Genomic DNA, 23,714 nt, shown 5'->3' with positions numbered 1-23,714 from the left:
TCCAACCCTGCCATTCTGAGATTTTAAGAATCTCTCCCTAATGGAAAAAAAAGCTCTCTGTTCAGCTGCTAACTACTTTCAAGTTTTTTCTTTGACTAACTCTCCCTTAGATGGGACATCATCCATGCTCCTTGCATGATTTAGAAAATCTCATTATGTCTGTCTCATTTTCCTAACCTGCTTACTTTTTCCTCATATTTCCCTCTTCAAGGAGGGAGTCCTCTTCCTCTTCAATCATGGTGCTGTCATCTTGCAGTTGAGCATGATACATCATGAAATTGAACCCCTAATGTCCATCTTTGCATTCAATATCCAGTATCTCCAAAGTGTTATTTGAGGTAAATGTACCATGTTTCCAATCACCATATACACATGAGGTGGAAGCTTTTTCATCTGACTCCACAACGTCAAAAACAGTTGTTCTAGTACCCTACTCCCAGATACCCAAACCATTGACAATGAACCACACAGGAGTATTCAGGTTGTGTCCCTATAAAAAGGACCCTAATCTAAATTAAATGGCAAATAGGTGTCCACAGACCTTGACCGGCCTTCCTGAGGGTATGGAGAGATGAGTGTGGAAGGAAAACCCAACAGAAATATTTGGTGAGGCCCCATTTCTTAGGTTGGGGTTCGGGTCTGTTCTCAGGGAAAGCGTCTCTATTTCCTGCCCCCGCCCCACAACAACCCCAGCCCCAAGCCCACTCAGCCACAACACAGAGGCATTTATAACCATTTTCCTTTATTGTGCTTAGTGGGGCACCCAGAGGTTGGGGTAGGGGGAATGCTCCTTGAAACAGAGAACACGCAAAAGGGTAAACTCCACCCTACCCCACTGGCCACTGGTTCTCCCCCTCAGGGCTCAGGTTAAGGCTCCCCTCTCCTGTGGGGTGTAACCAGCCCAGGTTCCTGAGTTGGCCAGGCTCTGCCAGAGAAGGCGCGCCTAGCCACCGCGGTTACTGCCTGGTCTCCCGATACTGGAGCAGCAGGTCACTGACGTCTGTACTTTCCACTTTCACCCAACCATCTTCCTTCATGTGGTACACTGTGAGCAAATGAGAATGAACAGGGAGTCACCTTTCACTCCAGCAAGTTCCTGTTAACGGTGTTATGTGGAAGGTGACAATAACATACTCCCAAACATACACTCAACACATACTTGTTTACTACAACTTCAGTGTCCCCCTTTGGATGCTGAAAATCTCTTCCCCACGCCTGGGTAGCTCAGTCAGTTAAGCATCTGACTCTTGGTTTTGGCTCACTTCAAGATCTCAGGGTCATGAGATCGAGCCCGCATCAGGCTCCACACTCAGCATGGAGTCTGCTTGAAGTTTCTCTCCCTCTGCCCCTCCCCACACTCGCACGCATGCTCTCTCTCTCTCAAATAAATAAATAAATCTGAAAGAAAGAGAAAGAGAGAGAGAGAAAGAAAGAAAGAAAACCTCCTCCCTACCACTTTGTCTCCTCTAACTCTCCCAATCTCGGATCTCCCTTCCCCACCCAGGGGTGTGGTAGCATCGGTCTCTTACTGTTGACAACACCTCCGGAATAGCTGTCTCGGTGGGTGGCATAAACAATAGCCCTGCGGCCCAGTTCATAGGCCTCTTCAGGGCTAAGATCAGGCCGATAGCCACTATCCATGACCCCGTAGGCATAGGTGTTCCCACTGCCAATGGAGAACATATTTCCCGAGAGCCGAGTCCCATTTTCATTCACATAGTAGAGTCCAGGACCCTATAGGAAGCAAGAAGTTTCCCAGAGGGAGTTTTTAGGAACATACAGGTTCAAGTGTGAGCCATAAAAAGTGGATAAAAGAATAAGAATTACCCAGGAACATTTGAACCAGGACAACATTTTAGTAACAATCATAGACCTTTAGGGGGAAAAAGTGGGAATCGGCTATTTTATCCAAAGGAACAAGCTTACGAAATAATGGTCCACATCTAGACCCAGACATAATAGCCCATGGATATGCTGGAACGTTTCTATAGCCCAGTGTTCTATGTGCCACGCATCTTATAGGGGAGGGCGTGGGAGTGTACGATGGGGAACCGGTCTCTTATCCGTCGTGGGGGAATAGGGAGAATGGAGAGCACCCACCTTCTTATCCCAGCCACAGATCATACTGCCCATGGAGAGGTCCATGCCTCGATACTGGAACACCATGTTGGAGAGCAGTTTGGAGGCTGCTGACACTGAGATTCGCTCCCCGTTCCTCAGATAGTACAGCCTGGGTACAACAGGGTGGTGGGGGCAGCGGACTCAGAGGTGGCAGAAGAAGGCTAGCTCTTGGAGCAGCCCACTTGATGTGCAGGAAATAATTAAAGACATAAGCATTTGAGACGAGTGGTTTTGTAGGATCTAAGGATCAGGGAAAGATTTGGAATTTAAAGTATCCAAATCATATAAGAAATCCTAGCAAATGACACCATCCCACCAGGGTTGATGACGTCAGTGCTAAATAACCAACAACTTACCTGGCTTATTGGCAAGAGCGCAGGCTGCGCTTTGGGAGAAGGTTTTCTAATCACCAAAAGGCTGTTTTGTGAAATACTGCATTAGCACCAAGATGCTACATTAGCCCAGGGGGAAAGGAGGAGGAACAGTGATCTGGAGGTTCCAGGATCCACGACTGACCACAGGGCTTAGGAGGGAGATAGGAGGCCTGGCCTACCTGCACTCCTTGGCCAGGAGACGCTCCCAGTACTGACAGTCTGCAGCACAGCCAGACATGGTGCCAAGCAGGTAAGGGTTAATCTCAATCACCTTGTTACTCCTTGAGGTGCCTGGAAGAAGATGGAGCTTTGAGAGAGTTGGATTGACCCCACAGCTCTCCCAGTGTGTCCGAAATCAATTATCTGCTTCTGCTTTGATGCAGATGTGGGGCTCCTGCTGAGAGAGGGGCCCAGCTCCCCAGATTCTGCCTGCTGGTGCACGCACACACACACACACACTCACAAATAAAATTTCCAGCGGTAGCCCGAGAATCCACTGCCACAATCACTCCTTGCTGGAATTTGAAGGCCAAAGTGGTAGTGCCATGGTTCATCTCAATCCGAAGCTTCCTTTCTCCATTCCCACCAAGGGACTGGAAGAATTCAGTGGGCTAATGAGAGAGAAAAGGCACAGAAAGGGACACTGAAACCTTCTGAAACACAAGGCTCCAGGAAAGGTTTCACGAGAGTCTGGGAGTGAGGAGATGGGCAGAAATTCTCCAACCATTAAAAACTGGAACAGTTAATAACCAATCTCTACCAGGATATGACTTGGGAGAGGGAAAAGAAGAAGCACATGACGCCAACCTTTTCCATTTTCCAGCAGGATAGATATGAAAGGAAATCAATGCTAACCATAAGTAAACATATTAAGGGCGACTTTAATGGGTGTGTTGTTTTTTTTTTCCATTCATGGGTCATTTAAGACTCTCGACACGTTTTATTAATAATATCCCCAAGCGATGACCCAGACCTAGACGAAGTGATTGAGCCAAGACACACAACAGTGAGTGGCTGAGAGGAGGCTAACAAAGTTCCCCGGTTTTCCAAGGCACATGAGAGTCCCAGGAGAAAGTCTTCCTGATCTGATTCGTGATTCGTGATTCGTGATTCGTGATTCCTGTGTGAGGGAGAACTGGCAGGAAAGTTCTCTTGTCTCCCTCCACCACACCTCTAACTCTTTGCCCTAATCTGTACTTTCTAACCCTCAGGCGGTCAGCCCCCGATTCCCACGTGGCCTCTTGCCTGGCACCGGGCCCTGGACGTGGCTCTCCTTCACTAAAGGATGGCCCCCTCTGGGTTTCCCGGCCTCTAGGTAGTCTCAAGGGCGACCCTCCCTTCCTCTGCGCCCTCCTCCCCGCCTCCCCTCCAGCCCGGATTCTCTTTACAGCCCCGACCTGCATTCCCCGGGGGAAGGCGAGCTCCGGAGATCGCAGAGAGAAGCTGTAGTGTCCTGGGTCGGAGCGAAGCTGGCTCCCCAGGGCCGGGAACGCGCAATCCTTCCGCTGCCCTCGGGGGGCTCCGCACACCTCCAGCAGCGCCATTGTCGCCTAGGACCCAGAAATCGTCGGAGGAGGAAGTGAAAGCGAAAGCCCGCAGCCTTAAGGGGAGGGAACCAGAATTTTTTCTACATCCCCCTGCCCTTTCCAAGAAGAGGCCAGTGGGCGACTGGAGACCAGGAATATCATATTGGGAACAAGTTTCTCTGCTCCGCCCTTATGTTAGTTGGTGAAAGAATGGGTGATGACAGATTGTCAGAAGAAAAGGAGAAAGAGAGGGAGCGGCTTCGAAAGCCCCCTTGGTGCTGAGATTCCAGTGAGAGACACCAACACGCCGCCGGGTGTCTTCTGGAACAGTTACGAAGTGGGTATGGGTTGTATCGTCTAAAGGCTTAGCCTCAACCTGAAAGCTGCAAGTCAGCAAGAAGCTGGGAGTAGTTTCACCTCCGGGGCTTGGGGTGTTCATAGTAGCATCATTTTATAAAAGTGGGAGAAAGAGGAGTACGTGGGGACAGAGAGGCTTGAGGACAGGTTCTGGGGCAACCGGCAACAGAATATACCCACAGTGTGTGAGGGAAGGAGGCACCAAGGAGAGGGCGCAGTCTCTGAGTCTTTCGACTTAGTCCCTCAGGGCCTCTCCTGGTTCAACGGTCTCCCTAACCTATAGCCACCCACAAGAAGCGCCCTTTCTGCCCGCACCTCCTTGCAAGACTGTCGCTCCACTGAGCACTGCGGAGAACTCCTCTAAACTCCGCCTCTCCTTGCAACCTCTGTTGGCCTAAACTGCCCGGCAACCGTTGACGTCACACACCGAGGCCCTCCCAGAATGGAAGAGATTTGACAACCCCGCCCATTACCCTGAAGTTACTCCGGCAGGTGTCACCTCTGAGCCAGGTGAGCTCTCCGGGAAAGGACCAGGGCGGGGAAGGTGGTAAAGTCAGTTTCTCGGTCGGCGCGCTTGCACTCCCTCTTCCGCTAGCTACGCTCGACCTCCATTTTCCCCCTCAGAAAGGCCAGGACTCCGAACTTCAGCTGCTAGTGTTTGGAGGGTGCTGTATCCCACTCTGGCTCATCCTCAGGGGCCGACGTAGGGGCGTGGGAGAGTGGAGGAGGCAACCGTAGGAAACAGACAACTTAAGGGAGGATATGGCCCACCTAGGACTGTGAAGCATTGAGGCTGCTGAAGGAGGGAGACAGCAGACTCCTGAAAAATTCACTGCAAAAGTTGGTGAGCCATTCGGTGCGCTGAAAACACGAGAAACCACAGTACAAAACACCAATTTTATTATAAATATCAAGAATCCAGAGTGTGCTTATGGGCCGGCATATGACTTTAGTCATATTGGAAAGTAGCTGATCTCCCCCTTTCTGTATATTCTAAAGTTCTCATTTCCAGGGTTCCACACCAAAATCCTGGCTCTAAACCCAGTTACACGAAGAAGTTCTAAACCCTGTTTTCTTCCAAGAAATCTGCATTATCAAGAGGAGTTTGGAGAGGGGGCAACACTCGTGGCGGAATTTCAGGCATCAGCTAGTGAGTTATGTTCTAGGATGTCGCTCCTCCTAGAAGCAGCTGCCTACCGTGCAGCTCTGGTAAGCCATTTGTTCCCAAACTCTCCACTAGAGACGGGAAAAGAAGGGAGGGAGACGGCATGTGCAGGTCTGAGAAGTCTTTCATTCTGGAGCTCCTGACCCGCCAGGAGCCTGCATCATGGTCCAGAAGCGCCCCCTCCTCTCCATGAGCTGCTGGTGGGTTCCTGCTTCACAGATGGAGCCTCCTTCCAGAAAGAGGATTTGGTCAGCCTGCTCCAATGAGCTGAGACAATGGGTGATGAGAAGCACAGACCGAGAGCACCGTTCAGGGCTTTTGTATAGGAGCTGATCCACCTGAGAAAAGACACAGACTCTGTCAAGAGCCCAGGGAGACAACTGTGTTTCCAGAGCCCGGAAAGCTTTCACCAGGGTCACTGCTACCTCTGCCAACAACCCCAAGGAGTCGCAGATTCTTGTTCCGAGTGCTTGTCTGTCCAGCCTTTGATTTGTTAAGGACTATTTACATGAGGTGGCAACAGTGGAATAAAAGTTAGGGCCCTAGGGTGAAACCCATAAGAAAAGATTGAAGGGTATCGAATAGTCTCTCCTTTCTACCTATAAACTGGGAATTTTATATTCTGTTTTGAAGAAATACAACTTAGTGGTAAAAAGCATGAACATTCAAGTCAGGCGGGCTTGACTTAGGGTCTATGCTCTGCTACTCAACAGCTCAGTGACATTGAGCAGGTGGTTCAGCCTCTCTTGGCCCCCTTTTTATCATCTGTAGGATGAGGATAACAATGCCCAGCTCACAGGCATTCACGATGAATAAATGAGTGAGATAATACACGGAGAGGGCCTAGTCGCATGTCTGGCACAGAGTAAAAGCGCAATAGATATTAATATTATTAGGATGGCCTTCTTATGTTTGGCTTCAGAGATTCGAAGTCTATAGATAGTGTCTTTGAATTGGTTCTAAGCATCTTGGGGAGCAGCTATTGGGAACTGAGAATAGCAAGGACTGGTTTGGATAATTATGTTAGTATAAATAACATGGGATGAGGGAAGGAAGGAAGAATGGAGGGGATATAGTCACTAACAAAATGTCCCTCTCACCCGTAACTGGCTGTCTGCATCAAGGGCACTGGTAGCGTCATCCAGGATGAGTACACGTGGTTTCCGGATCAATGCTCGAGCCAAGGCCACTGCCTGTCGCTGACCCCCTGATAGCCGGCTCCCAGCCTCTCCTACCTCTGCGGAGACAAGAGCCAAGGTGAGGGCTGGATAACCACATGTGCCTCCACATGCTTCCCTGTGTGTGCACGTGGGCGCACACTCACACATATACACACCAAGGACTGATGGATGCAGCTGGATAGGGAAGGTTCTGGAAAGGTGACAGAGTTCTGAGGATGTGAGCATGAAGAAGCCATAGGTACAAGACCCTACAACTTCAACCTGATGTCAGCGGGTTGGAAAGAACTACAGAATAAAGGTCTCGGTAAAGATGTCCGGGTGAGGATGTGAGCTGAAAGAGCACCTGTGTTATAGCCCTCAGGGAGTTCAGAGATGAAACTATGGGCTCCAGACACCATTGCGGCAGCTATGATTTCCTCCATAGTTGGCTTCTGGACCAGGCCATAGGCAATATTTTCTTGAAAACTCCTTCCAAATAGCTGCGGCTCTTGTCTCACTGCAGCCACCTAGGACAAAATATGATGAAGAGTCAGAGAACAAGGAGCACAGGAGTATGGTTATCTAGAGACTGATGACTCCAAATCTCTGCTGAAAGCATATCACAAAATTACACACTCTCTCTCCTGACTACACCCCATCTCCACCCAAGGTCTATCATTCCCTGGTCCTCCTTTCAGAGTGCTCGGTTAGAGTGTTCAGTGATGTCCCCTGCCCTCCCCCCTGCCCCCGCCCCCGCCATCTTCTTGCTCACCTGTGTGTGCAGGTAGCGGTGCTCGTATTGGGGAAGGGGCTTCCCATCCAGCAGCAGCCTTCCCCCCGTGGGCTGGTACAGATTCTGCAGCAAGGCGGCCACTGTGCTCTTCCCGGACCCATTGGGCCCCACCAGAGCTGTCACCTCACCGGGATGTAGGGTGAATGTCAGCCCCTGGAGGCCAGAGAATCAAAAAAAATAAGAGACGGGGCGCCTGGGTGGCTCAGTCGTTAAGCGTCTGCCTTCAGCTCCGGTCGTGATCCCAGGGTCCTGGGATCAAGCCCTGCATCGGGCTCCCTGCTCAGCGGGAAGCCCACTTCTCCGTCTCCCACTCTCCCTGCTTGTGTGCCCCTCTCTCGCTGTGTCTCTCTGTGTCAAAATAAATAAATAAAATCTTTAAAAAAAGAGAGAGAGAGACAGCCTAAGGCCTCTAACCTTGAGGCTGTCATTGTCTTATTACACAGTAGGATGTCTTACCCCAGGGAAGAAAGGGGGGGAAATGGGAAAATACAGCAACTCCTATCCTCCCACAGGCATAGATTTCTGTTCCTCAAGGATGATAGCTCCCCAAGGAGTAGAGATGGAAGACGAGGCAAAGATCAGAGCAAAGACCAAGCACCACTATGTCACACACTTGATATCAAATATCATGAGAAAACAGAAAAAAAAAAAAATCACATTCTAAATGACAAATGGAAAGAAAAGGAAAAGATAGTAGAGACAGATTTTGCTTCAGCAGTTCCTTAGGATGTGAGACCCTTCTCCCTGAGAGCCTCTTCTTCTCCCATTCTCCTTACAAATCCAAACAGGTTCTTGAGTTTGGGGCAGTTGTATGGAGTAGACGGTGCTCATCTTTGCCTTTGAGGGGTTAGGAAGGGTCTATCTGTACCTCGTGTACAGGCTGAAGGCAGGAAGAAAGTTTAGGATGGTAGAGGTGAGAGTCAGGCTGCTGAAAAACAAAGATCGGTAGGTTTACCTGCAGCACTGGGACATCTGGACGGTTTGGGTAGGCGAAGGAGACATCTTGAAACTGGACAAGGCCCTCCAAGTTTAAGGAAGTCAACACACCACTGGCAGGACAGCGAGGAATCCGGTCCAGGTATTCAAATATTTTCTCTGAGGAGCCCACAGCCTTCTGTACACTGGGGTAGGTGGAGAGCAGTACCTGGAGGGGAGGTATGAGTATTGAGAAGGGGGAGAACAAATCTGCTTGCCAGGGCGATGTGATATGAGAAGGGTAAAGAATGGAAGGAAGGTGACACAGACGGTGATGGGGCCTAAGAAGGAAAAGCACTGGGGAGTGAAAATGGAAGGCTCTCACCTCAACAGCTGAGGTGAACTGGATCTGGTAGAGAATAAATGTGATAAGGTTCCCGCTGCTTACAGCCCCACTTGTCACCAGATGCCCACCGATGTATAAGATTCCCACCTTCAGCAGCATCCCTGAGATCTGTGGAAAGACCACGGAGAAAAGGGATTGTGGTTGAAAAATCTAGAGGGGGGTGCAAAGAACTAGACTCATTAGCATTACGGAGATATAAAGTCCCTTTCCGCCAGGTAACAGCAGGAGGCTCCACAGGGGGAAAGGGAGCATGCACCATGGGGGCTCCACGGAGTCTTGCTCAGCTATGCCATAGAAGTCATCACTGTCCTCCCCATCACCACTATCGCCTTGTGTGCAGAGCACTTGTTTGCAGAGCACTCTTCACAAAAGGCTTTAAATGAATATAATGTCATCTAATATTCATAGCAAGAACCCTATAAACAAGGTTATACCATCCCCACTTTTTTAAATGAGGAAACAGGGGCGCCTGGGTGGCTCAGTCAGTTGAGCATCCAACTCTTGGTTTCGGTGCAGGTCATGATCTCAGAGTCCTGAGATTGAGCCCCAAGTTGTTGGGCTCCCCGCTCAGCGGGGAGTCTGCTTCCCCTCTCTTTATCCCTCTGCCCCGCCCCCTGCTCATGCTCTCTCTCTCTCTCTCTCTCTCTCTCAAATAAATAAATCTTTTTAAAAAACTAGAAAATAAAAATAAAATGAGGAAACAGTCTCGAGAAAGTAAGTTATTAGCCCATGATCACAGAGCTAGTAAATGGCAGCATTGAGCCGGGAATTCCTGAATGCTGCTCTGGTTCTCTTTCAGTGACGGAACAGATGCCCCTTGTCCTTGGCTTCTGCTGTTCCCATGGCTCTCACTAGCACAGCCACATAGTCCCACATGACGCAGGCCGGGTGCAGGACTTTATGCCTCAGGGCTGCCTGAGAGGCAAAGGAAGGGCCTGGGACTGAAAGACATGGCACATCCCTAAAAGGGGGGCTGGATGGATTCTGTGTACCATGGTGACAGGAAGCCATCCGGCAGGTCTAAAAAGAGGGAGGCAGTTAGGAACGCTGAGCGCCAGGTTGCTGGGATGAGAACACGGAGCCAACCATTGCTCGGTGGAGGGGGCATGTGGAGCAGGGTCATGGAAAAGGGAATGGAGTCGAGGTATCTCGGGGACAAGGGACTAGGCATTCATGTCCAGGTTGCTCACACTGATGGTCCAGAGGTTGACTGCATAGGCCAGAGCCTCCTTCTGATGGAGGGTATTCATATCCTGCAGCTTTTGGCTAAACTTCTGGGCTTCAGCCTCCTCGTTGGCAAAGCTCCGGACTGTGGGCATAGCTGACAGCACCTCAATGGCCACCTGGCTGGACTCTGCCAGAGCCGTCTGCACCCGGGCTGCCAGCACCTTTGGAGACATGGACAAGGGACGTCACACGGGCTTGGCAAACCACCAGGGGCACTAGTACCTGAGTTACCTAGTTGGAGGTTAAAGGTGAGAGGAGGCAGATGCACGAAGGAAAGAGAAAGGGGCACAGTTGTTCTTTCTGGATACTAAAGGGGTACAGAGCAGAGGAAATTATTCAGAAGGGCCATAGGGGATCATAATCTTGAGACTGGTGATCATGTTCATAGAGACAGATTGTGGGCGGAAGGTGGAAGAGAAGACACAGAGAGTATGGAGCTCAACACTGAACAATCTGGGAACATGGGCTACAGGGACAGGGAGTGCTGTGAAGGTGGGGTATCAGTGAGGGTGCCAGGAAAGAAACCTGAGAGGAATCAATTCCACCCAGTCTGGGACATGAAGGTCTGTGTAGGGTGAGACAACTCCCTGGACATACCTGGTACCATTTTCCCAGCTTCTTAGGCAGAAGGAAAAGCAGAGGCAGGGTGACCAGGGTGACCATGGTGAGTGGCAGTGACCCCCAGAGCATGAGCCCCAAGAGACACAGCCCCCGCACCAGGTACCACAACAGTAGGCTCAGCTTCTCACTCAGAGACTCACTCAGGGTGGATGTGTCCTCTGTCACCCGAGAAGTGATGGCTCCTGCCAGGGTTTGGGGAGAAGAGAGTGGATGAATGAGAGGCTCAGAGTGGCGGGAGGGACTAGCAATGAGCCAGGGGGAGGAGCCAGGGGCAGGGGGCGGCAACATGGTGTTCGGAGGAGGCTGAGGAAAACAAGGTAAGGGGGATAGGGGAGTTTAGGGATCTCGGTGCAGGCAGCATGAGAGTTAGAGAGTAAAAACCTGGCGAAAGACTTTCATTTCAACTATAAAGAAATTGATGCCCATGTGAATTTCCATTTCTCTGACACATTTCTGTCCCGTAAAGAGCATGTATACCCCGTGCTGCACAACAGAGGCAAGAAGAGCTTAAGTTGGTCCTATAACAGAGCTGGAGAAAAACAGAGAGTGCTGCTAGAAAGCAGTCCAGAAAACTCTACTGAGTACTGGGCTGGGAATCAACCCCAAGCTCATCCCTATCCATATGGGACCATGTCAGTTTCATCATTTAGGGTCTGGGCCTCAGCTTCCTTCTCTGCAAACTAGGCAGTTGGACTCTGTGATCTCAAAATTTCCAGGTTTGAAATTCTATAGTTTCTATCTAAATATACACATAGGGATAAATTTATGGAAATTTAGATGGAAAAACTAGGTTTTTCTGAAGGTAACGGCTATAATACTCGAGGTATATCAAGAATAAGAAATGACAATGTCTATGTGAGAAAGAGAGAAAGATCAAGGTTATAAGTAAAAGAGGATATATGGGGAAAATAAAGAGTATACAGATGTGTAATGAAAGAGTTTCACGACACACCCGTTTGGTTCTGTTGGAAAAACTCTGTTTCCTGGCGCAGGACAGCCCGAAATACCTCTCCCTGCAAGTGGCTGTGCACACGGCCCATGGTGCTGTTATAGATCCCATCAGCCACAAACTCCAGCACGGCACTAGAGAGAGATGGGGAGAAGAAGGATCAGGGTGTGTTCAGGGGACAGAGAGAAGGTCCCAAAGAAGTGCACTTTGGACAGCAGCCCCAACTTCCAGATCCCTCTTTTTCAGGGTCCCCCATTCTCAGCCTTCCATCTTCAGCCCCCAGACCTGGCTGTGGTGAGAATGGACATGAGCGTTATGTTCCGTGTGAAGGCAGAGGCTGTCCCGTCTTGTAGAATCCAGTCAGTGAGGTGACCGGTAAAGAATGGAATGGCCATTTCCCCTGGAAAGGAAGAGGAGGGAGGGGCCAGTCACAAATATCAAGTCTAAGCAGATCAGTTCCAAGCAGACTGCCCCCGCTCCCCCATCCCACTCTTTTCTCGAACCCGTCACGGGTATCCTGGAGGGCCCTGGCAGAAAGAGGACACTGAGGACCCAGCCCTGCACCTGAACCCTGGAACTCACAACCCTGAGCCCCACCAGACCTTCAGAGGTTTACACAGGAAGACCAGAGGTCATAGGGTGTGCTGCCCAGAAGAAAGGACTTGCCCAAGGTGGCTAGCGAAGCAACGCCTGAAGCAGCATTGGAGTCCAGGACTCCTGACTCCCACCCAGTCCAGGGCTCTGTCCTTGACACCGGAGTAAGTTTTCTCACGACCAGAGCTCGGTCGCCTTCCCCTGGTCCACATTTCCCAGACCCCACACTAACCGATCTCACTGACCATTATTACTATGATCCCTGCCCGGCCCCTAGTGTCCGTCCCTCTGCCCCTGCGTCCCTCTTACCAAGACTGGAGAGAACCAACAGGACCAGCAGGAGCCGGAGGCGTCGTATCTCTGAACCCAGACAGCCTAGAAGCCGGCGCACCACGTCTCCTGAACCCCCGTGACTTTCCGGCCCCCAAAGTCCGCTGAGCTTATGCCACATGGCGGCTGCGGGCACTGCTGCCAAGTAACTGAGGGCGAAAGCATCCGGGCGACTTCCCCAGTGCAGGAGCCTGGAGCTGTCAGAATCCCTGGGAACTCTCCAGGGGCGCAGCTCTCGGAACAAGGCCAGTCCCGGCAGGGCCAAGCCCAGCGCCGCCGCCAATGGCTGCAGAGCGGCCAGCCATCCCCGGACTCCTGCGCTTTCCCTCCCGGAGCCCACCGTTGTCCGGAGAACACCACGGGCCCCCAGCCACAGCACAGCCCAGCGGCTCAGGCCCACCACCCAGACCCGGAGCAGGGGCAGCGCGGTGGGGACCAGCACGGAGCATATTTTGGGGAGCGCCTCCCGGAGCAGCACCCAGTCGGCGAGAAGCAGCAGCAGTACCCCCAGCCACGCCAGGGAAGCTCGAGACGAGCAGAGGCAGCCGCAGGGGCTGGGGGACCCTGAGCTGGCCATGGGCGCGTGGGTGCTGCCGGAGGTCGCGCCCCGGCCTGGGACTCCACGCTGTCGGCGCCGGGCCGCAGGCTCCGGGTGCTGTCCGAGACTGTGCCCGAGAGGGCGCTGAGACCCGCGGCCGGGAGACGGGGGCAGGGCGGGCGGAGGCGGGGATCCCGGAAAGTCCCAGGGCCGGCTGGTACTGGCCGCGCTACTAGAAGCGGGCGGTTTCGCGGAAAGAGAAAACGAAAGCGGCAGCCGGCTCAGTAGATCCGCCCCGCTGCAGAATGTTGCCCGCCCAGGCTATTTTGGGAGAAGGCGCGGAAATCAGAGGTGAGGTTCTGGGGAGCAGCCTTGCGGCTCCACCTTCTCCGTCACGCACACTCGTCGTCCTTCCTTTCTTTGCTTCGTCTCGCGAATTCCACTTGTCGGGACGTTTTGACCCCAGCCTCCGGACTGTCTTACCCCAGCCTCTTTCGTCACCTGTCTCCCGGCAGATCTGTGCCAATTAGGTTAGCGCCGGGTGCGAAGCCTCCCAGAGAGGACCCAGGCGCCCCCTAGCGGGCGCGGTGAAGGCGCAGGGCGGGAGGCACGCGCGGCCCGCGGTCTCAGGTCGGAAACCAGTGCCCCAGGCGGCAAGCGGCGCGGCGCCGAGATGCTGCGGGTCGGAGAAGTCCACACGGGGGTAAGGAGTGCGGGCTAGAGGTTTAGCAGAGAGCTGGAGGGGGTGGAGCGGCAGGGGGACGCGGCAACTCCGAGGAGTGAATATGGGGACTGAAAGAGTGAGGAGGCAGCTTGTAGCGGCCAGTGCTTGTAGAGATTCCCTGCGATGAAGACGGGGCATCTCTATTCTGAAGGGGGTCACGTGGGAGTCCGCCAAGGGACTGGGCCTGCGAGGCGGGTGGAGAAGGGGGTGCTGTGGCTCTTAGCTGGAAGCGTCAAGGGGAAGCGGCTCTAAAGCGCTTTCGCTTTCAACTCTGGACTGGAGAGAGGGGCTGGTTAAATCAAGGGAGGGGGTCGGAGAAGGTGCAGATTGATGAAGAAATGGTGCCCTGGGTGAAGCAGGACAGCACTCGGGCGAGGACAATATGGGCACTGATTGAGAAGGGACAGCTCATCACACAGACTGCTGGGTAACTCATAGCCCCAGCCCTGATAACGGGGATTCCTTGTGAGACGGTGGCGTCCTTCCCCAGCCTGACCCAAGAAGGCTCCCACCTGGCCCAGGGGCTGCCACGTTCCCTTCCCTGTGTCCTTCCCGCCCACTCCCACCCGCTTGCCCAGCTGGGCAACTGAGGCTATCCGCAGGCCAAGGCTGGCTGGCTTCTGCTCCCAAGCTACTGCCACCACTCTTGGCTTGGGGGCAGCTTTGTTTTAGAGGAATAACCTCTAGAATGGGGCTGCCCTTTCTCAATGGCCCTCAATTCATGGTAGATCAGTATGTCAGAAAGCACACTCAGGGCAATGGCCCTGGGGTCCGGACTTACCTATGGAGTGATGAGAATGCACTAAAACCATTTGTAAGGTAGAACATCTCCCCTCACTGCCAGATGAGCAGTGGGAAATAGGAAGCAGAAGTCACAAGAGACGGGAGTTAGGCCTGGGTTTTAGTCCCAGTCTGCTATTAATTCTGGGTGACCTTCACAAGTCAATCACCTCCTCCATGATTCAGTTTTCCTCATTTGAACCAAGGATCTTTAAGGCTCTTGCCAACTCAACAGTAGTAGAAAACATGTAGCTTTATCCGTTTCACCTTCTTTAATTCTTTTCCTTGATTTCTTTTCTTGACCTGAAAAAGTGAACTCAAACTTCCCAGGCAAATCCTCTCTTGGTACAGATCTCTTCCCCCTGGCTACTGAGATACCTATTGACCTCTTGATCAGAATTCCTTAAGTGAGGGGCTCCTGGGTGGCTCAGTCGGTTAAGCGACCGACTCTTGATCTCAGCTCAGGTCTTGATCTCAGGGTCCTGTGTTCAGGTCCCGCACTGAGCTCCACGCTGGCCGTGGAGCCTACTTTTAAAAAAGAAAAAAAAAAAAGAAATCCTTAAATGAAACCTTTATTTTAAACCATCTCGTGTGTTCCTGGCTGCTTCCCTCCTTACTTAATGCATGACCTGCTAACCACCACGCCCCTTGATGTTTCTGCTATTTAATCAACTGTGTGGGGTGGAGAATTAGGGGCCAAAAAAAGACTTGAGCTTGTTTCCCAAGGTCACAGTAGCCTGCTTTGTGTTGGGTCTGTAGCACATCCACATGCACCACGAGCACAGGTGGTGAGGTCGTTCACTTGTGGGGCTGCCTCGCCCGCCAGTGCTTGGAAACACCCCCCTGAGCCACATGTCTGCCTCTCTCTCTTTATAGTGGGAAGAATTCGACTTAGGAAGCTTGGGGCCCAGGGATAGGATTATTTCCGTGTTGTGCCAGGACCAGGCTGTGACATTCCCCTGCAGCTGGGAGAGGAGATGGAGAAAGTGGAGGGATGGAGGGGATATCCTGTCCTGGGAGTCTGCTCTGGCCTAAATTGCTGTATGATCTTGAGCCGGTCACCTCCCCTCTCTGGGAATGTTTCCTCATCTGTAACATGAGGGAATCAAAGTTCATCCTGCTCTGACATTCCATCCTCTGTGTCTCTGTAGACAACCATCATGGCAGTGGAGTTTGACGGAGGTGTTGTGGTGGGTTCTGATTCCCGGGTGTCTGCAGGGTAAGTACCAGTCAAGGTGAATGCTTCTGGAAGGAAGCCAATGGCTCCAAATACAGATTTTTCTTACCCATTCATGAAGATACTGGTAAAGTGGAGTTTTGCAGAAATTGAGTTAGCCTTCCAGAAAGGCCCCTCTAATGAGATACTGGGCAAGTGCCTGAATTAGTGGAGGAGAATCTGGGGCCTGGATGCTTATGTGGCCTGTCCCTGCAGGGATGGGTATAAAAGAATAGGGTACGAGGAGGTAGGACACAAAGGTTTCAGGGGCCCTCCTTCCATCTATATTTAGAGATAGAAAAGATGGTTCAGGGGTGCCTGGGTGGCTCAGTGGGTTAAGCGTCTGCCTTCGGCTCAGGTCATGATCCCAGGGTCCTGGAATCGAGCCCCACGTTGGGCTCCCTGTTCAGCGGGGAGCCTGCTCCTCTCTCTGCCTGCCGCTCCCCCTGCTTGTGCTCTCTCTCTTTAATAAATAAATAAAATCTTAAAAAGAAAAGAAAAGAACAAAAAGATGGTCCTGCCAAGCAAATATTCTGGTTTCTCAACCAACACACGTTGAACTAATTTTGTCTCCTCCATCCTGGCCAGTTTCCCCATATGCAAAATGAGTATATGGGATTAGGTCAATATTACTTACTTTATGTCCCATAGAACACATAACTTCCTCAAGATGGGTGTAGCAAAGGGGGCGCCTGGGTGGCTCAGTCGGTTAAGCGGCTGCCTTCGGCTCAGGTCATGATCCCAGGGTCCTGGGATTGAGCCCCGCATCGGGCTCCATGCTCGGCAGGAAGCCTGCTTCTCCCTCTCCCACTCCCCCTACTCTCTCTCTCGCTGTCTCTCTCTCTGTCAAATAAATAAATAAAATCTTTAAAAAAAAAAAAAAGATGGGTGTAGCAAAGAAAAATTGCTTAAGAACATGATTCTTCATTTACTATTTTTTGTCTTATTATAAAGTCTAAGCCTGAAAATAAGTCTAATTTTGATAATTACTTGCAGTGTTTCATTTATTTGAGATGATTTTTTTTTCTTCCTGTTTTAATCCAAGTATTAAATCTCATGGGCTCCGGGGCTATTCTCTTGTCGAATAAATTTGTGAAACACTGGATGATTAACCTCAAAAATTCTGGCATTGCTAATGTTGATGACCGCTGACTCCTTCCCGGCAGAGAGGCGGTGGTAAACCGGGTGTTTGACAAGCTGTCCCCACTACACCAGCACATCTACTGTGCTCTCTCTGGTTCAGCTGCTGATGCCCAAGCCATGGCTGACATGGCCGCCTACCAGCTGGAGCTCCACGGGTATGAAGCTTTGGGGTCCTCAAGTCCACATTCACCAGAGTTCTCCCCACCAGCCAACCCCAAGACAGTGTCCCGTTCCAGGAACGCTGCAGTGAAAAATGAAAAATTCTTGTTTGCGCTCCTGTTTTTATTAGTGTTGAACTGGCTCTTGAATCTCCAACATGGCTTCCGCCTCTGTAAAGTGGAGATAATTAATAGTACCTACCCTATCTCACCCGACGGTTATTTTGAGAATCAAATGATATATGTGAAAATGGCCTGAACATTGTAAATCATGGTCCCACTCTAAATAACGAGAAAGAAGATGATGATGTGGCCCACCATATATCAGGAAGTTACCGGGTGAGAGACCAAGGTCACTGGTGCAGGAGTAAAGCTTATCTGCTTTTACCCACATGGGCACGGCCCTTGCAGCTAAGCGTTGTATAATTGGGGGATGGGTGGGTGGGACAGAGTAAGGGAGGGGAACGTTGAATCTTCTTACTGGTGGGTGGTGTGAGACTAGTCGCCCTGTCCATGTGGGAGAGGAGCTGGAGTTTGAACTATTGCAACCGCAGGTTTCAGGTTTCACGTGTCACTTGGCAGGGATGATGGTAACGGCACAGGTGGGTGGAACTTCAGGAAATTATATTGACCCCTATTACTAACACTTCCTTTAGGTTGGAACTGGAAGAACCTCCACTTGTTCTGGCTGCTGCCAACGTGGTGAGGAATATCAGTTATAAGTATCGGGAGGACCTGTCCGCGCATCTCATAGTAGCCGGCTGGGACCGACGTGCCGGGGGCCAGGTGCATGTCTTCCTACGTACCCCCTCCCTTGGTGTTCCCCACCACCCGATAGGGGGAGATAGAGGTTATATCCTTCTAGCAATGGGTTCCCAGGACACCACCTCTGAAAGCAGAGTATAATCTCAACCGATGGGAGTAGGAGATAGGGGGGCTTCACTGCAGAACACGGAGACACCCTGCCTGTCTCAGTGGCAAGGAGAGGACTGATGCTTCCATAGTCTGACCTGAGGAGCCCCCCTAGGTGTATGGAACCCTGGGAGGAATGCTGACTCGGCAGCCCTTCGCCATCGGTGGCTCTGGCAGCGCCTATATCTACGGCTATGTGGATGCAGCATATAAGCCGGGCATGTCCCCTGAGGAGTGCAGGAGCTTCACCACAGATGGTAACTAACCAAGTGGGAGGGTACCCGGGGAGGGCTTTTAAACCTGGGAAGGAAGGAGAGTATGAGGAACACGGTGAGGAGTACATGGGTGACCATTTAATTTAATGTCCAAACTGGAACACTTTTGAGAGGGAAAGGGAGCAGGACAATGTTAAACTAGGTGGGATTCCAGGACCCAGGGCAGAAACCAGGACTGTTTTGAATACCCCAAATCAAAATATACAGTTACTATAAGAATCAGGGGTGTGCTGGACCTGGCTTGGGCGAGCTCATGAGAGCCAACTGTTAAATATCCAAGAACTCATGAGCTGCTTATCTAGCTATTTGCAACTTGAAATCAATCCTGGTGGGAGTTTTGAGACCATGGGTACCAGGAGATGTTACATATAAAGGCTTTTTTTTTTTTCAAGTTGATTTGCCTGCACACCCCTTGATATGTGTCCCTAGGAGACAGGTTTTGAGGTCTGAGAGTGGTAGTAAGCATATGAACAGGAGAGGAATGTAAAGATTCCTGAAGCTAAGTCATTCTCTCTCCCCCTCTCCACCCTGAAACTCTGCAGCTATCACTCTGGCCATGAACCGGGATGGCTCTAGCGGGGGCGTCATCTACCTGGTCACTATTACAGCTGCTGGTGTGGACCATCAAGTGATCTTGGGTAATGAGCTGCCGAAGTTCTATGACGAGTGAATCTTCCTCAGACCTCCCTTCGTCATTTTGTAATAAACTCTCTCAGACCAGAACCTGGAATGGTCAATGGAAAATGGGAGCTCAGGGATATGAAGCTTAGGTGAGGGGGCCTCTTCCCTCCCAGATGTTAGATACCCTTTCCATAAGGTGTTCATTCACATTGGAGATCAATACATGATAAGTGTATAAAATTTGGGCATTTGTGAGTTTCAGAGAATAATAACAACAACCAAAACATTGAGCAAGGCATTAGCTAAATGCTTATAAGCTTTATCTCTTATAACCTAAACAAAAAACCTTTATAGATTAGACTACTAGGTCTATTTACGGACAGATGAAGGCTTAGAAAAAGTAAGTCCCTTAACCAAAGTCATAGTGAATTCAAAAGCTGAAAACTGGGATTTGCTGTTTGTTTGTTTGTTTGTTTTACTATATGCTATTCTCCTGCATAAAACATAAAACTTCCCATTCCCTCAAGCTTCATATATCATGTCCCCCTTGAAATCTGAGATAATTAGCCCAGCATAGCAGTTGACACTTAGGAAGTTATTAGCAGATGCCTGAGTAACTGTTGTTAAACAGGCTAAGTTCTGGCCCAGTTTTTGCCATGCATTTCCAGCGTGACAGAACAAATTATTCCCCTTCTGTGAGCCCTTATTTCCTCTTCTGTCAAATGAAGGCATTGACTTCTAAGGTGGTTTACAGTTTGAACAGTCAATGCCATTTTGCTCGTAAGTAAGCAGTTAAGAGGTATATTTAACAGAAATCATAATGAGCTCCCCAGGAAGCTTTTGTCTGCTTTTCTTTCTGGATCTCAGGCTTAACATAAAAATTCAAAGTACCCTAAAACAATGCTACGCCCTTGGAAGCATGTGTATTTTTTGTGGGGGGGGGGAGGAGCAGAGTCTAAAATCATAGAGACTTGAGTTTTTTCTAGCCATGATATTTAATTTATTTTGAAGTTTAAAATAATAGTTTAAGGGGGCTTCTGGGTGGCTCAGTCTGTTAAGCGCCTACCTTCGGCTCAGGTCATGATCTTGGGGTCCTGGGATCGAGTTCCACGTTGGGCTCTCTGCCCAGCAGGGAGCCCGCTTCTCCCTCTCCCTCTGTCTACCGCTCTGCCTACTTGTGCTCTCTCTCTCTGTCAAATAAATAAATAAAATCTTTTTTAAAAAATAAAATAATAGTTTAAGAGCCAATCTCTCCCACTGATCACAACTAGAAAAGCTCTGGAAAGCACACAAAAAGCAAGTGCTGAAGGACTCTGGAAAATAGACAAAAGCATGTGGGTCATGAGAAGAGCCAGAGCTTGGAGAGGCAATGCTCCCTCTGGGTGATTTTCTTTTTTTTTTTAAGATTTTTTATTTATTTATTTGAGAGAGAGAGAATGAGAGAGAGCAAGCACATGAGAGGGGGGAGGGTCAGAGGGAGAAGCAGACTCCCTGCCGAGCAGGGAGCCCGATGCGGGACTCGATCCAGGGACTCCAGGATCATGACCTGAGCCGAAGGCAGTCGCTTAACCAACTGAGCCACCCAGGCGCCCCTCCCTCTGGGTGATTTTCAATTTTTTCTCTCTTTCATCTCCCAGCTTTGCCCTGAGAAGTCAGGCTTAAGGTGCAAAGCTGTAGTGCCCTAAATTGCCAAGAGAAACACCATAGTCGGTTCTGACCAAAGGAATGGAGGAAACAGAGAAAAGGGGCCCCTGAGGGCAGGAAAGTGGAGGGGGTTTCCCACATGAGGGAACTGGAGAAGGGGATTCCTTAATTCTAGGTTGGAACTCTCACAAGTACCCAGTGACCCCTGAGCTACACACACGTGAGGAACACCCAAAACAGCCCAGCACAGACTTTGAGAGCCGAACTAAGATCTACGCCTTTATAATTAGAAAGCTGTCTTTTTCTTTATTGACCAAAGAATCGTGTCCTTGTGTCCCTCATTCCAAAAAGCGCTAATAGCAGCTCACGATTTAACAAAAAGGAGAAGAAGAAACTGGGACAAAGAGAAAACAAAGCTAAGAAATAAGTAAAGCCCAGGGGTCAAACTAAAATACAAAATGAATATCTTTAAAAAAAAAAAATGGATTACGGGAGCTGTCTTATACTGGCCAAAAGGAGCAAATTGTAAAATATTCAGGAATTTTGAAAGACAGTTGTTGACCATGGGTAGCTTCACATTGGCCTTGATGGAAGTATTTATTCTACAGAAACCAGGAATGTTACATGTCAGAATTTTTGGGGGTTTTTTTTGTCCCCCAGAGAGCCAGTTTAACAGGACATATTTTTATCACCCAGCTACAGATGGGTAAAAAACAGCTGGCTCTGAGCTACAAAAGCGAAGCCAAGAAGGAAAGGAAATTAGGTATGAGGTTCAAAAGATTCATTTAGGGGCGCCTGGGTGGCTCAGTCGTTAAGCGTCTGCCTTCGGCTCAGGTCATGATCCCAGGATCCTGGGATCGAGCCCCACGTTGGGCTCTCTGCTCGGCGGGGAGCCTGCTTCTCCCTCTGCCTGCTTTGTGTGCTCTCTCTCTCTCTCTCTCTGGCAAATAAATAAATAAAATCTTAAAAAAATAAATAAAAAGATTCATTTAAAAAGGTACAGCATAGGGAATATAGTCAATGGCATTGTAATAGTGTTGTGCAGTGACAGATGGGAGCTACACTTGTAGTGAGCATAGCATAACATATAAACTTGAGGATGCACTATGTTGTACACCTGCAACTAATGTAACATTGTATGTCCACTATAGTTCAATTAAAAAAAAAAAAAAGATTCATTGAAAAGAAAAGCCAGGGGCTGCTGAGTGGCTCAGTCAGTTAAGCATCCAACTCTTGATTTCGGCTCAGATCAGGATCTCAGGATTGTTAGACTGAGCCCCGCATGGGACTCCTACTCAGCAGGGAGTCTGCTGAGGATTCTCTCTCTACCTCTGCTTCGGCCTCTCCTCACCAAGTAAATAAATAAAGAAGACGTGGTCCATATATACAATGGAATGTTACTCAGCCATCAGAAAAGATGAATACCCAACTTTTACATCAACATGGATGGGACTGGAGGAGATTATGCTAAGTGAAATAAGTCAAGCAGAGAAAGTCAATTATCATGTGGTTTCACTTATTTGTGGAACATAAGGAATAGCATGGAGGACATTAGGAGAAGGAAGGGAAAAATGGCAGGGCGGGGAATTGCAGGGAGAGATGAACCATGAGAGACTATGGACTCTGAGAAACAAACAGGGTTTTAGAGGGGAGGGGGGAGGGAAGATTGGTTAGCCCGGTGATGGGTATTAAGGAGGGCACGTACTGCATGGAGCACTGGGTGTTATACGAAAACAATGGATCGTGGATCACCACATCAAAAACCAATGATGTAGGGGCACCTGGGTGGCTCAGTCGTTGGGCATCTGCCTTCGGGTCAGGTCATGATCCCAGGGTCCTGGGATCGAGCCCCACATCAGACTCCCTGCTCAGTGGGGAGCCTGCTTCTTCCTCTCCCTCTGCCTGCTGCTCTGCCTACTTGTGCTCTCTCTCTCTCTGTCAAATAAATAAAATCTTTAAAAAAAAAAAAAAACCAATGATGTATTGTATGGTGACTAACATAACATAATAAAATTTAAATAAATAAATCAATAAATCTTTAAAAAAGAAAAAAAGCCATCCAACAAAACAACTCCTCTCTATGTATGTATCAATTTTCAAGTCACACAGAGGATTTGCTAAAACAGAATATGCATTACACCATAAAGAAAACTACAATAGATTTCAAAGTATCAGTATCTTTGAAAAAAGCTACATTTTGTAGCAATATTATAATAAAATTAGAACTTGATAACAAAAGGATACCTAAAATTCAGACAGTTTGCAAACTAAGAAAATATTGATAAATAACCTGGATTTACAAGGCAGTCATAAAGGAAATAACACATTTAGAACTAAGTGGTAAAAATGTTGCATATCAAATTTTCTGAGATACAGTTAAAGCAATACTCAGAAAGAATTTTATAAAGGGGCGCCTGGGTAGCTCAGTCGGTTAAGCGAATGCCTTCGGCTCAGGTCATGATCTTGGGGTTCCGGGATTGAGTCCCCCATCAGGCTCCCTGCTCAGCGGGGAGTCCGCTTCTCCCTCTGCCCCTCCCCCCTCTCATGCTCTCTCTCTGTCTCATTCTTTCTCTCTCAAATAAATAAATAAAATCTTTTAAAAAAAGAAAAAGAGAATTTTATAGCTTCAAATACATTTATTAGAACAAGAAAAGTTAAACACAAATGACCTAAAAATTCTCCAAAATTTTGAAAAAGCCAATTGAGCAAGCTTAAAGAAATAAGAAGGAAGGAAATAATAAAGATAAGAACAGAAAGCAATTTAATAGAGAACGAAAACTATGTAGTAAAAACTCACAAAACCAAAAGCTAGCTGCTTCTTAAAAAAATATTTGTAAGATATTCAGATTTAGAACAAGACTGATCATGAATAAAGGGGAGGAAAAAAATGAAGAAACAAAATATGGAATGAAAAGGGGGGACTAGGTATGGATATAACAGAGATACAAAACATAATAAAGGGTGTAATGAACAAGTATATGCTAATAAATTTGAAAAATTTTGATGAGATAGGTAAACTCCTAGAAAAACTTAATCTAATGCAATTCACAGAAGAAGAAATAAATTTTGAGTATACCGGTAAACACTGAAGAAATGAAAACAGTTGCTAATGCCATCTGATAAAAATAAATTTTTAAAGGCCCACATGGTTTCACAGGTGAGTTA

General features: G+C 49.2%; 3 protein-coding genes across 4 annotated transcripts; 1 reads left to right on the top strand and 2 right to left on the bottom strand.

The window, feature by feature from the left end:
• Positions 1 to 725: 725 nt before the first annotated feature.
• On the bottom strand, positions 726 to 4,082 carry PSMB8 (proteasome 20S subunit beta 8). Its single transcript, XM_036072370.2, has 6 exons — positions 3,893 to 4,082; positions 2,959 to 3,106; positions 2,675 to 2,786; positions 2,101 to 2,230; positions 1,530 to 1,734; positions 726 to 1,045 (listed from the first exon to the last, which is right to left on the bottom strand). The coding sequence occupies exons 1-6, from the start codon at positions 4,037 to 4,039 to the stop codon at positions 957 to 959; spliced, it is 831 nt and encodes a 276-aa protein (XP_035928263.2). The 5' UTR covers positions 4,040 to 4,082; the 3' UTR covers positions 726 to 956.
• Positions 4,083 to 5,261: 1,179 nt separating this feature from the next.
• Positions 5,262 to 13,296, bottom strand: TAP1 (transporter 1, ATP binding cassette subfamily B member). Its single transcript, XM_036072366.2, has 11 exons — positions 12,518 to 13,296; positions 11,900 to 12,014; positions 11,618 to 11,748; positions 10,642 to 10,847; positions 10,008 to 10,205; positions 8,797 to 8,925; positions 8,452 to 8,640; positions 7,476 to 7,649; positions 7,068 to 7,230; positions 6,644 to 6,780; positions 5,262 to 5,881 (listed from the first exon to the last, which is right to left on the bottom strand). Exons 1-11 carry the CDS (start codon positions 13,113 to 13,115, stop codon positions 5,669 to 5,671), a joined length of 2,253 nt encoding a protein of 750 aa, XP_035928259.2. The 5' UTR covers positions 13,116 to 13,296; the 3' UTR covers positions 5,262 to 5,668.
• A 54-nt stretch (positions 13,297 to 13,350) lies between these two features.
• On the top strand, positions 13,351 to 19,007 carry PSMB9 (proteasome 20S subunit beta 9). 2 transcript variants are annotated; one of them, XM_036072371.2, is made up of 7 exons: positions 13,355 to 13,427; positions 13,592 to 13,779; positions 15,732 to 15,799; positions 16,963 to 17,094; positions 17,754 to 17,883; positions 18,125 to 18,266; positions 18,827 to 19,007. In XM_036072371.2, exons 2-7 carry the CDS (start codon positions 13,750 to 13,752, stop codon positions 18,952 to 18,954), a joined length of 630 nt encoding a protein of 209 aa, XP_035928264.2. In that variant the 5' UTR covers positions 13,355 to 13,427; positions 13,592 to 13,749; the 3' UTR covers positions 18,955 to 19,007. The 2 variants fall into 2 exon arrangements, with proteins under 2 accessions (XP_035928265.2, XP_035928264.2); XM_036072372.2 differs by lacking the exon at positions 13,592 to 13,779 and having other exon boundaries at positions 13,351 to 13,427.
• Positions 19,008 to 23,714: the final 4,707 nt, after the last annotated feature.

This window comes from Halichoerus grypus, chromosome 9 (genome assembly GCF_964656455.1).
Source record: "Halichoerus grypus chromosome 9, mHalGry1.hap1.1, whole genome shotgun sequence".
NCBI lineage: Eukaryota > Metazoa > Chordata > Mammalia > Carnivora > Phocidae > Halichoerus > Halichoerus grypus.
The sequence above is the reverse complement of the archived record's forward strand: the minus strand, read 5'-3'. Positions and strand labels throughout refer to the sequence as shown.

Coding starts and splice junctions, on each gene's coding strand:
- PSMB8 (XM_036072370.2), bottom strand. CDS start 4,039: ATGGCGCTGCTGGAGGTGTGCGGAGCCCCCCGAGGGCAGCGGAAGGAT. Junction 2,231..2,674: donor CTCCTGGCCAAGGAGTGCAG/GTAGGCCAGGCC, acceptor TGTTGTACCCAG/GCTGTACTATCTGAGGAACG. Junction 1,046..1,529: donor TTCCGGAGGTGTTGTCAACA/GTAAGAGACCGA, acceptor ATTTGCTCACAG/TGTACCACATGAAGGAAGAT.
- PSMB9 (XM_036072371.2), top strand. CDS start 13,750: ATGCTGCGGGTCGGAGAAGTCCACACGGGG. Junction 17,095..17,753: donor TACCAGCTGGAGCTCCACGG/GTATGAAGCTTT, acceptor CACTTCCTTTAG/GTTGGAACTGGAAGAACCTC. Junction 18,267..18,826: donor CAGGAGCTTCACCACAGATG/GTAACTAACCAA, acceptor GAAACTCTGCAG/CTATCACTCTGGCCATGAAC.
- TAP1 (XM_036072366.2), bottom strand. CDS start 13,115: ATGGCCAGCTCAGGGTCCCCCAGCCCCTGCGGCTGCCTCTGCTCGTCT. Junction 12,015..12,517: donor GTTGGTTCTCTCCAGTCTTG/GTAAGAGGGACG, acceptor CTTCCTTTCCAG/GGGAAATGGCCATTCCATTC. Junction 7,650..8,451: donor CAGATGTCCCAGTGCTGCAG/GTAAACCTACCG, acceptor TCTGGCCTCCAG/GGGCTGACATTCACCCTACA.